Below are 12,673 nucleotides of genomic sequence, written 5' to 3' on the forward strand. Positions count from 1 at the left end.
CCCACTTGGTATCAGAAGCCTCCACCCCACTCCTTCCTGTCTTTGCATTCACTTTCAGTGCTTCGGGTTTGCAGCTTCTAGGTACCAGAATTCAAGCTTCCAGAATCCAGTTTCTTCCCACATGCTAAAAGTGCTGTTCCTTGGGCCTTGGCACTCATGTGTTTGTCAGCTCCACTGACATCCGGAGGGGCCTCAGCCTGGCTTTGATGCCATGCCCTGCACCATCACTATGAGGCATGCTGCATCTCATATACACCCCTGGTGCCTGCACGAAGGGAAGAGCCTTCACCTGAATTAAATTTATTGTCAAGCACCTGACCGAGTACCTGACCCATGTGTTTCATATCTTCCTCTTTCATTTTTTCCCTTTTCAAGTTGTTCTCACACGCCCTCTGGGAGTCTGTAATCATATCCTCTTAGTCGTCAGGTAGACCCACATCACCGATAGAGGCATCAAAATCTTCTGTGCCTTCATGTAGCTAATATTTTTTTTTTCAAGATAAGGGAATGGCTCTATAAAAGGAGGCATCTGGAGATCCCAGTGGAGGGCTGTTCTTTATTCAGCCACAGAGAAGGGAGACAGCAGGAGAGGCGCATCACCAACAGATGACAAAGTGACAGCCCCAGACCGTGTCGGTTGCTCACTCGTTCCACGAGCTACAGCAGGTCAGGGGGCCCTTAAGAACCGTCCTTTTGTCTCCTGGAAATGGAGGTCAAGGCTGGCGCTCTGTTCTACGGGGGATTGGGGGGATTAAGCAAAGGAGGAGTGGCAGATGAAAAGCAAAGTGCCCCACCCCATCCCACAACTGGGCCTGGAACTAGAGAGGACCACAAAGTGCTTGGGCCAAGCATGGCGGATCTCATCATTTCTCTGTACTGAAGATCACACCACCTTCACCTCCATCCTCGCCTCTGACTCCAACACCCGATGCCATAAACCCTGAGCCAAATGTCTACTGTCTTCTAGGCTCTGGAAATGCAGAACCGTTTGTTCCTGGGATAATCACCTAACTGATGAATCACAGAGCCAAAATGATTAGATTTACGGGGTCATCATTGAGTTTAGCAGTTAGGACTGAAAGACATGTAGGAATGTTCAGATTATGACAGACTGATGATCCTTTGTAGCATTCTGCTTTCTGTTTGGGTGGCCCCACAAAGGTTAGAGTAGCAAATAGAGTCAAAACCCTGATCACTCTCTCCAAGGGGCACACCATGCCTTCCTAATAAGAATGCCCGCACCAGATCTGGGCTGGTTATTGACACCAAACTTGATGCAACATCGAAGTCCAATGTCACCCCACTTTGGTGTCCAATGCACCCCAGCTTCTGAGTCTGTGTAACTCTGGGTCAACTAGAAAGCATGGCCCAGATTGGGGGTCTCCCAAGTGTGCAGGCCCCCTTTCTCTGGGTGACTTCTCCCTGTATACTATTTGCTTGGTTGTGATCACTTCCTCCCTGAGTTTTTTATTCTGTTGAGGTTTTTGCCTTGCCACTGGGAGTCTTTAGATTCCGTAGGCGCTTTGATTTGGAACCCTGGGCGTTCCTCTTCTTTATCACAGTGGGCACAGTTTTGTCCTCATCCTCACACATTAGAGTCATTTGATTTTTAGTTATTTCGGCTGCCTTACACATCTCAATGGCTTTCTTTGCCCAGGAAGGTCACTTTCCCTCCACATCTTCCTCACAGAGCACTTGATCCAATTGTGCGTATTCTACACGCCCCCAAAGAAGTGCTCTTTCAAAAGAGCTTCATGAGTTATCCATATCCGCATACCCTGGTGGCTAATTTCAGCTCCAGGACTCTGCAGACCAGCGTCCCTTGTGAGAGGGAAGATGCTTCTATCACCAGCCTGAGGTGGCTCTCCTCCTCAAGCTGGGCCCCAAATGCACTGGCAGCTTTATCCCACTTTCCACAGCGATGGGTCTCCAATCGTTCCTCAAATGGAGGCCTTGCCTTCCTCCATCCTTGAAGCATTAATGAGATAGATGTTTTGTGCAGGCTCTGCTGAGGGGGAGGTCCTGCTTCCCCAGATGGAGGTCAGCCCACCAGAGCTGCTGTTCTAAAATTATCCCTTGCACATCCCTCAAAAGCATCAAATGGTCATAATAACTCATATTTACAAAGCACCATCGCATTCACTGCATGGGATCCCACAGGGCTTTACAAACGCAACAAACTAATACACACGCTAACTAGAAGGCGCCTCTCACCAACCCCTGCAAGGCAGCCACCTCTGGGGTGAACGGTAGCAGCTGTTGATCTGCACGGAGCCCCAGGACACAATGGCCAGGCCAGGGAGGGAAGAATGGCCGGACTCTGGGAGGCCCTACGCTGCCCCAGGCCAACACACTCAGCCTGTGTTATTCTGATCTGACGGTGTCTTTTGATTCCGCCGTCTCTCTACCTGTTATCCAAGGATCACAGCTTTGCTGGCCGAGCGGCCGCCTATTCTATTACAACCAGGGGCCTCCAACCCCTGCTAACAACAAGCCTGGGTTTAGGAAACAGTAGCTTGGTTATGCACGCAAAGGGCACATGTCCAAGGGAAACGAAAGTGTTGGAGGCCACAGTCCCATGCACAAAGGAGCGAGCTGCATTTGGATGGGATGGGCTATCATTGCAGCATCTTTCCAAACTGTGGGGTGAGATAGAGCCACTCTATCTCCAGTGACACTATTCTGAATGGCTACAGAGAGGGGTCCAGGAAACAAAAACAGCAGGTGTCTACACCCGCTAGGGCCAGGGGACCACTACCCTCATGGTTATACCCAGCACATCATTGAGATCTTTGGAGCCATACCCAAGTCAGAATTTTAGGGCTGGAAAGAATCTCATTCTTTCATTACCCCATTACCATTTTGCAGATTAAAAAAAAAAACAACAAAAACGAGGACCACTGAGGAAAGTGATTGAAAGTCACACAGTTTCTCAGTTCAGTGTCCTTTCTGTTCCAAGTCCTCCTTCCTAGAACTTTTTTTTAAAAAAACAAAACCCACATTGGGCACAGATCATTTTACAAAAGTAGGCACACACTCCATGAACCACCAGTTCACTTACATCACTCAGATGCAGCGCATTGAGGCGGGCTCGGGTGAAATCGGGATGGTCGGGGATCAGGGTGTATCTGTGCAGGGATTCTGCATCTCCGGATCTATACATGCGCTGTGGATAAGATGGGCTCATGGTAAATAGAGAACTGTGTGGGCTGAAACCACAGGGGAAAAGCAACTGACTCCCTTTCCTGCCCCTCCCACCTGAGTGCCCACCGCATAGAACAGAACCCAGTCCTGCGCATGGACAGTGTCCCTCCAGAACCCACAATTTGATGGAGGGTGCCTTTATAGCCAGGATCAGATGGGGTCCCTGGTTTTAAATAGACTGTTAAAAATATTCATCAAGATGTGCTCCAAAAAGGCCACAAACCAACATCATGGTTGGCCATACCTGGGTGTTTTACGCAGTAGAAGATGTGTAGATATTTCAGAGAATCTTTGCAATTGAGCATTGGACATGCATTTTACTAGTAACAAGATACAGCCTCAATGCCTTTGTTGTTTAACATTAATGGTAATAATTATAATATGCATAGTTAATACGTTCTTTTTGTTATAAAACATCTTAATACACATTCAAGAAATTAGTATTTTCCTAGCCCACCTGGATCACAGGAAGACATAATTTTAAAACTCAAAGATTTATCTGGTTTCTATTTTTAAAGCAGTGATTTAAGAATTACAAACAGTGTCAGGAAGTGTTTGAGTCTTATGTATTTTTAGAGGTGAAACTGTAATATTCTGATCAATTACCAAATTGAACTCAGGCTTTACAAATACGAACTGGTCAGTACAGTAGTCGGGCTGTCTGTGAAATGGAGCAGCTCTGTCACTGCGCATGTAGAACTGAATCCCTTAATTTCAGGGGAAAAACATTAACTTCCTATTCCTTGAAATAAAGACAGGAATGAGGAAATAGGGCTAAATTATACAGAGAGTAAAATCAGAAAGAAGCTTTAAATACAGCTGTTCCTATTTTTTTTCTTAACTGGGTTATATTAAGCTTTTAATTCCACTGCCATCTATCAACAAGTAACATGTATCTGACCTAGCGTTTGGCAAGGGATCATCAATAATACTTGGTATTATTGTCATTGCGATTATGAATCAAACCATGATAAGGAGCACTTATTGAGAACTTCCTGTGTTCTATGTACTTGCTAAAAGCTTTCTGAGCCTTTATTTAATCCTCATTTAATTCATTTAATCTTATGAAATGGTTGCTATTATTATCCTCCCCACAACCCCAACCTCCTTCAAATAAAGGAACCAAGGTTAGAAGGGATTCAGTAACTGGCCCAAGACCATCCAGGTAGTAGAAAGGTTTGCACACCCATCTGTCCAGATCATCCAGGTAGTAGAAAGAAGGTTTGCACTCCCATCTGTCCAGAGCCTGTGTTCTTAGACCCGGACCACTGAGCAGCAGTGCTACACTGCATGCCCGGGATGAATGACAAGAAAGGACCCACCTCATTGCAGTGCATGTAGCTGTTCTTGGCATGAACCAGGTCTGGGGAGTCAACCACTGTGGTGAACTTGATACTGTCTGGTTTTTTACGGTACTTGGTCTATAAGATAAAGACAAAGATTCTCATGAAACACAGTCAAACATCATGCATTTTTCAGGATGCAGCTTCACTCCACCTTCTCAGTACCTAACATGCCAATCACATTGTTGGAAAACAAGCCTTTCTTCTTGGTAGGTACCTAACAGTCAAGAGTATAAAAAGATTCAGCTGCCTCTGTGATAGGGAACATTTTACAGGTATTTACTCTCTTGAAGAGAGAGGCCGCAAAATACTATGGCTCCCCACAATAAAGGAATTCAGTAAAGGGCAGTATTCAGCATCAATGTGGCCCTGCTTGGACCCTGTCCAAATACATTCTGTTATTAAGAAACTGAAGAAGGCAGTGTCACCTTCGAGGGAATTCCAGGGCAGGGATCCCCAGGCTGTTAGTATGGTAAGGAGTTCAGTTAATGTAACTATTCCTGGGCAAATTTTAACACTATCAGAAATCAGAAAACCTCTGGACACAGAGTCAACTCAGTGGATGGGTGGCAAATTCCTCCTCCTCTCCATACAAAGAATGGGCCAGTTTAGATAACGATTGTATGTAATGTATTTGTTGAGAACTTTCTAATAAATCATGCCTTCAGTTCCTCAGCAGTGAATTCATTTGGAGGGAAACCTCATTCTGTCTTGGGATTTGGTTGCACATGGCCCTCCAAAAATACTGGGAGTCCAGTGGCCATGAGGCCCTTTGGGTTCTCCACTCCATAAACAGATTCCCTCTTCAAAAGGAAATGCTAGCTTGCCCTTGTCACTTGTGGCGGGGACAGGTTGATGGTACCTCGCTGATGAGTTCTCCAGCCTTCTTTGCACTCTCTATCTGTGGGGATCTCAGCGCCAGCCATCCTATGCCCTTCATGCCGATCAGGTCTGACTTGTAGCGCAACTGCGGGGAAAAAAATCATGGGCTTTATCGGGAGAGTGCCTAAGACTACTACAGCATTTCAAGAAGATCCTTGATTTGTAATAGCATTTATAATAATGCTTCATCACAACATTTCAACATCTTCACTGGGAGTACATTCTGCATGTCGTCAAGTCAAACTGTTTGAATCTGTACATTCTGCCAGGAATTAATTAATGCATCACATACGAGATACAAGAAGGTCCCACCAGTGAATTGGCAGGATTTAAAGCAGAGAGTAACGACCTATGTGGACGACCGCATAAAGAAAGAGCTGAGATATATGCTCATATCTAAGCACCAGCTGGGATTATTTTGTTTCATTCTGCCAGTGAGGCCATTACCCGCCTGCCTAAATAGAAACATTCTGCACACTGTTCAGGCTTTGAACTCTGGGTTCAACCTGCTATGACTGGGAGCAAATCACTTTAACCAAAATGTGACTCAGTTTCTCTCTGTGATACTCAAAGTTCATAACAACCCCTCTGTTCTCACAAAAACACCTGCTAGTACTCAGGGCTAAGAGCCACTCTTTAAGTTAGATTTTTTGTTCTTGTGATAGTGGGTAGTGGAGGGGGAAAGAAGTCAATTATAGCAGGACTTTAAAAACGGAAACAAATTCAGATGCCACCAGCTAATAGTGAGTAAACCATTTTAACCACTTCATGCCTCCGTTTACCACCTCCTCCCACTGTTACTCATTATGATTTGTTTATATTCCAAAAATAGGCTAAGCCTTATTTTCTTTCCTCATTTTAAGAGCTCGGAAGGTTAGGCTATGGCATCAGTCCTGGGAGAAAATAATAAATGGTGCTTTAAGACAGTAGGTCTGACTGGTAGCCTTCCCAAATGTTGAATCTCATTACTATTCCTTGATCTGCCCACCATTACCTACAACGAGACAGTTGCCTGAATGCTTCTCTTCTTCTCTTTATGGAAATTAGGCATTTTTTAAAGGTGGAAAAAGCCTCTCTAAGAAAATCTAAAATTTGGATCTAAACGAAGTTGATGGCGTTTCTCTAATTTAGATATAAGCTCTGCTGTAACGCAAAATATCACTCCAGAAATCAGCCTCTCGGCCTTTTTAGTTCTCTTTCATTTCAGGATTCACAGCGTTCCTCACAGCTGGCCTCAAAGAGGGTCCGTTTCTGATCTACTGTCTGCTGGTTAATGCCCCTGTGCAAATTCGACTGTGCCTTCCAACTGGTGAAGGGAGACATCACTCAGGCTCAGGAGCAGGTTTCAAAACCCCATGTCAGTAAGATTGCTTTTTATACCACGATCTTTCAGTCTACACCGGCAAAGCTTTTGCCTTGCACTCTGATAAAGAACAGAGAAAATTGGATAAATTTCTAAGTTGGAGAGAATAATCCTACAGGGCCTCTTCACAGCCGGGCCTTGCTCCTTTCATAAGCGAGATGAAGTGGGGAGCGCTCTTTCAACTTGCCTTTTGTTGAGCTGAACAGTACGATCCCAGGTAAGTCGGAAAGCAAGATGCAGGTTCCCCAAAGATCTGACTGTGCCTCCAACTCTCTTATAAATTGATTGTCTATTGATATCTCAGCTCCCAGCCCAGCTTTGACTATTCACGCAGACTCTAAAAACAACACACTTGCCCCAGACTTCATGATAAAAGAGGGGGCCAGGGGAGGGGAGTCAAGAAGAATCTGCTACCCAAAGATGGTTTTGAAGAAGGACTATAAGATAATGAGAGACCTTTCAAAGCTGCACAGCTGAATCTGGCTTCCCCAAATGGCAGCCTCACTTTTTTCCCCTCTTACATACTAAGGTCTAGAAGACCTCTTCGGATTCGCACATGGGGTTACCCGGCACCCCCATTTTGGAGCACTGTGTTGCTTTCAGTCCCTGAGTTCTAATGCAGAAGGAATGATGTAAACCATTGTGCCCAGCAAGTGCCTGGGGTAAAGTATATCTTTGTCATATTAATAAGAAACATTACAATCAAGACCTTGTGTAGAGTGGGGTTTGTTTTAGACCCATTATTTCATTCAGTCCTCACACTGTCCTGCAAAGAAGGGGTTATATTCTCTCTCTCTTTCTGGAGATGGGGTCTCTCTTGTTACCCAGGCTGGAGTGCAGTGGTGTGATCATGGTTCACTGCAGTCTTGATCTCCCAGGCTCAAGTGATCCTCCCACCTCAGCCTCTCAGAGTAGCTGGGACCAAGGTGTGCACCACCACAACTGGCTAATTTTTTTTTATTTTCTATTTTTGTAGAGATGCAGTCTCCCTATGTTGCCCAAGCTGTTCCCTAACTCCTGGGCTCAAGTAATCTTTCTGTCTCAGCTTCCCAAAATATGGGATTACAGGTGTGAGCCACCATGCCCAGCCTAAGGAACAGTTATTCCCATTCGCAGAACAATTTCGGTTTTCAAATGATTGTTCAGACTCTCAGCAGAGCCACCAGCTGCCGTACTGTGGGTAAGCCACAGCAGGTAGTGGTTAAGAGGACAGACACAGAGCACCTGGGTTCAGAATCCAGCCACCTGGGGAAGCCAAAGAGACCGAACCAGGAGTTAAGAGGCAAGAGCTGGAAGTCTCACTGTGCCTTGTACTAGCAAGTCATTTCCCTACCAGCTGTGGCCTTGGGCAAGCTACTTAGATTATTGATGCCTTATCGCCACATCCTGTAAAGAGAGGAGTCATACTGGTACCCGCCTAGATATTAAATGAGATAGTTTACACAAAATACTTACGCCAATGCCTAGCCCACGGTAAGGGCTCCATAGATTTTAGTTATTGCTGTTGTTGTTATTTCTGAGGGAGAAACTGAGTCCCAAGAGCTTAAGGAGTCTACCTTAGGTCACACAGCTGTAAGCAGAGAGGCTGGGACTGTCTCTGTGACATTTCCTGCACGTGCCTTTCCGGACTCCTGGCAGCCTGGTCTGAGACCATGGAGGGAGCAGGCAACAGCCGACTTGAGAAGCACGGAAGAGATGATGGAATCAGCACCTGCCCATGATGCACATTTCCTGGACCAGGCATGCATCTCAGGTGAATTTCTGAGTCAAGCAAGACTGGGCCGGGCTGGTCCGGACTGGGCAAGACATGGGAATGAACCACAGCCGTGAGAAGCTCAGCATCTCTGGGTCCCCTCTGGTCCTACCCAAAGCTTTCTCTCTGGCCTGGGGAGGGCAAGGTCAGGAGAAGCAGCTGAAGGCTGGGGCTGCTCCCTTGACATAATGCCTATTTAGCACTTGTTTCCTTTTCTGCATAATAGAACCACGTGAAATTGGAGTTTTGATAGTGGCTGCTATCAAGCTGAAGCCTCAGAACCAGCTGAATATTTCAGGGACTCCTGTTCACAGCTTCTTTGAATCCAGACTCCCTCATTAACCAATTTGCAGCTTAACAATGCGTACAGCATAATATAGTCATTTAAAATTTAAGCAATCACTTCTTAGCATTTAAAAATGTAATACATATCCTGCCTTTAAAATGTCAGCATAAGATTGCCAACTACAATTTCATGGGAGGGATTCTCCTTTTTAGATTATGTTCTCTCTACTTTACTTTTTTAGTGTGAAAATGTTCTTTCTTTTCAGAAATAACAGCGACATAAATGGCAGCTTAAGGTAGTGTTTGTTTTTTTCCTTCTTCCTCAGTTAGTAAAAAAAAAAATTGACATTATGTGGATCCCACCATTTAAAAGCCATTTTCCTATGAACCCCAAAGTCTAAGATCATGGATCAAATCGAACCTCTTTGCTTTTCTTTTACTTTCTTTTTTCCTTTCTTTTTATTTTTTTGAGACAGGGTCTCTGGTTTTCTGTCACCCAGTCTGAAGTGCAGTAGCACGATCATGGCTCACTGCAACCTCTGCCTCCTGGGCTTAAGCCATCCTCCCACCTCAGCCTCCCAAGTAGCTGGGACTACAGGTGTGCACCACCACATCCAGCTAATTTTTTGTAGAGCCAGGGTTTCATCATGTTGCCCAGGCTGGTCTCAAACTTCTGAACTCAAGCAATTCACTTGCCCTGGCCTCCCAAAGTGCTGGAATTACAAGTGTGAGCCACCATACCCAGCCCCTCTTTGCTTTTCTGATGGAGAGATGGAGGCCTAGAAAGGGAAGTGACTGCTCACGGACACACAGTGACAGAGCTGGGCTTCCCACACACATCCTCTGACTTCCAGCTCCACCTCCCATACCTCTCCCAGGTGGCCTCTCTACCTTCCTCGGGGGCCTGTTCTGTCCCAGAAGGTTTCTATTCTCCCAAGAAATAGGCCATTGACAAGACGGTCCCTTGTTGGGCACCAGAGAGTCATGCTATGAGCTGTTTTGGGGGCTCTCAGGATTGCTTAGCAAATGGAAGGACTTTGTAAGTGGAACTAGGGTTGGCACTTTAGTAACTAAATCCCCTATGTGGGGCCCAGATGAAGGCACCCTACTCTACACTCTGCTTGATGGCACATGACATGATATTGCAGTTCCAGCAAACTGTGATTAATAATGCAATGATAATAAAATTAACGAAATCATTACTGCAATTAATAATAATTGATTATGTTTTAGAATACCCCACTTATTGCTATCTACAGTTAATCTAGCAGTAGTCATTACCCTGAAGGCAACCCGAATTGAGGGGGTTGTCGTAAGGAATGTATTCAAACAGCTAATACTTATTCTAGTGTTTCTATGTATTAGGTATCATGCTAACTGTTTCAAATAGACCAGTTCTCCACTGAGAACCAGATTATCAACGGGGGATAAATTTGTCTCTTAGGGATATTTGTTTGGCAAGACTTAGAGGCATTCATTGTCACACTGGGGGGTGGGGTGCTATGGGCACCTAGAGGATAAAGACCACGGATGTTACTAAATATCCTGAAAAGCACGAGACAGGCCCCTAAAACAAACAGTTAACCTGCAAACATGTCAAAGGTGCAGACGTTGAGAAACCCTGACACAGATGGCTGGTTATGTTCTAAAATGAGAGCACCTTCTTCCTAGGGATGCTGTGGGCCTAGAGAGAGGATGTGAGGCGCAGTGCCTGCCACACTGTGCAGCGCAGTCCCATTGTCATTATTGTCATGTCCCATGCCATCGTTACCATGTCTGCGGCTTGGAGAGGACATGAATTTGTCCAAGGTCACCCAGCCAGTAGTGGAGGAGCTATGGTTGGAATCTCAGAAGTCTGACTCCAGAATCTTGCACCATGATGTGGGAGGGGCCGGCGCTCTCCACCAGCCTGCTTGGTGCCCCTGCTCAGGGAAGGACCTCCCTGAGGTAGCCTCAGGGTCTATGCCTGTGCTGTGAGGGGCATGGCTCCCTGCTCTGAGCTCCCTGCAAGACAGCAGGATGGTTAAGAATGGGTTCTGGAGCCCACCTTCCCTCGGCACTTCCCACATGACTTCATCCCTAAAACAGGAGTAACAGCTGTCCCCACCTCAGACTGCTTTCGCAAGTTTAAAAGCAAAGACAAGCAGTCAGTGAGAGTCGGCGGTGGTTACAGTCTTATCATATTACCACCCTCATCCTTACTCCGCAGAGCCTAGGCCCTGCTCAGACCCTGTGATTCCATCCCCACTCACTCGGCCTCAAACAGGCCAAGGCTGCTCCTTCACTTCAGCCTCAGACAGGCCAAGGCTCCTCCTACTCAAGTCCTTGGCCTTTGAACTTGCTATTCAGTTTGTCTGGAGTTCCCTATCCCCTTCTGTCTTTTCCTTAAGGTTTTTGCTCAAATATCAGCTTTTCAATGAGAACTACCCTAATGCCCTATTTTAAATGGCACATGTGTACGTGCACACACACACACACACACACACGCTCACACCTCCTGCCCCACTTCCCTGTTCTATATGTCTCCATAGCATGTATAACCATTGACATATTACATGTTTCATGTATTCACCATGGCTTATCTCCCTCTAGTATAACAGGAGTTTCCTGAGCACAGGAATTTTTTGACTCTTTTGTTAACTGCTGCATTCTCAGGGCTTAGAATGGTGGCTAGTATACAGAAGGTGCTCAACAAAGATTTTTTTTTTTTCTGAGATGAAGTCTTGCTCTGTCACCCAGGCTGGAGTGCAGTGGTGTGATCTTGGCTCACAGCAACCTCTGCCTCCCAGGTTCAAGCGATTCTCCTGCCTCAGCCTCCCAAATAGCTGGGACTACAGGCGCATGCCACCATGCCTGGCTAATTTTTGTATTTTTAATAGAGACAGGGTTTCACCATGTTGGTCAGGCTAGTCTCAAACTCCTGACCTCATGATCCGCCCGGCTAGGCCTCCCAAAGTGTTGGGATTACAGGTGTGAGCCACTGTGCTAGCCCTCAATAAAGATTTGTTGAATGATTCAATGAATGATTCCAACCTAAATGACATAGACCCAATAAATCATTGTTTGGGGAAGGCAGATAGGGGCAGGAGAGCCCAAAAGACTAAGGAAGAAGCAGAGATTGACACCCAGGTTTGGTGAAAGGAGAAAGGCTGGGGGCTGGTTTGCATTCCACAAGGCCACCCCTACCTCACTCTGCAGGGCATGGGCTTTCTTGGCCCAGGCCATCTTCAGGTCCTCGGGCAGTGCTGTGAACTCGTGATACTGTGTCCTGTAGTCATGGTCGCTGGCCAGAGCCTGGGCATTCTTGGCATGGACCAGGTGCACCATGTCCATGGGCAGATGGAACTGGGCTTGGCTGCTGGTCGCCCCCCTCCTGTACTGAAGCTCGCTCTGCAGCTGGCCCATGCGCCGGCAGTGCTGGATCCGGGGGTCGTCTCTTACACTCTGGGGCCCTATGAGTTTCCCTCGCTCCTTCACAAAGTCATGTCTGTAGAGAAACTGCAAGAAAGGGCTGGCCGGTCAAATTCTATCTGTGCATTTTCATTGCAGACTCTAGAAAAATCACTTGTTCTTACACTAGGAGGTGATGATTATAAGAAAAACCACAGTGGGGTTGGTCTGAGAGCGTGCCTTCCTCCCTGGGGGATGAACAATTAAAACATCGCTCCATTCTTCCTATCTAATTAAAATCAGATCCTCAGAACCAGAGGAAGGGCTTCACTCCCCTTACATGTCCTATGGCCAAAAGGAATTTATCAAAAAGGGCGAAAGAGAAACTTGTGCTTTATCCGTTCGCACTTGGCAAAACATTAAACCCAAAAGACAGGATCCATTTATTTGAAG

General features: G+C 46.1%; 1 protein-coding gene across 3 annotated transcripts in view; it reads right to left on the reverse strand.

The window, feature by feature from the left end:
- The window catches only part of NRAP (nebulin related anchoring protein), a 76,552-nt gene that overhangs the window by 3,709 nt on the left and 60,170 nt on the right, over positions 1–12,673 (reverse strand). For all 3 annotated transcript variants that reach the window (XM_063727764.1, XM_024253974.3, XM_024253973.3), the window contains 4 exons: positions 12,017–12,328; positions 5,410–5,514; positions 4,527–4,625; positions 3,062–3,166 (listed from right to left, as the gene is read on the reverse strand). In XM_063727764.1, the coding sequence (XP_063583834.1) occupies positions 3,062–3,166; positions 4,527–4,625; positions 5,410–5,514; positions 12,017–12,328 (621 nt within the window). The remainder of the gene's footprint in view (positions 1–3,061; positions 3,167–4,526; positions 4,626–5,409; positions 5,515–12,016; positions 12,329–12,673) is intronic.

The sequence above is a fragment of the Pongo abelii genome, chromosome 8 (assembly GCF_028885655.2).
Source record: "Pongo abelii isolate AG06213 chromosome 8, NHGRI_mPonAbe1-v2.0_pri, whole genome shotgun sequence".
Taxonomy (NCBI): Eukaryota; Metazoa; Chordata; class Mammalia; order Primates; family Hominidae; genus Pongo; species Pongo abelii.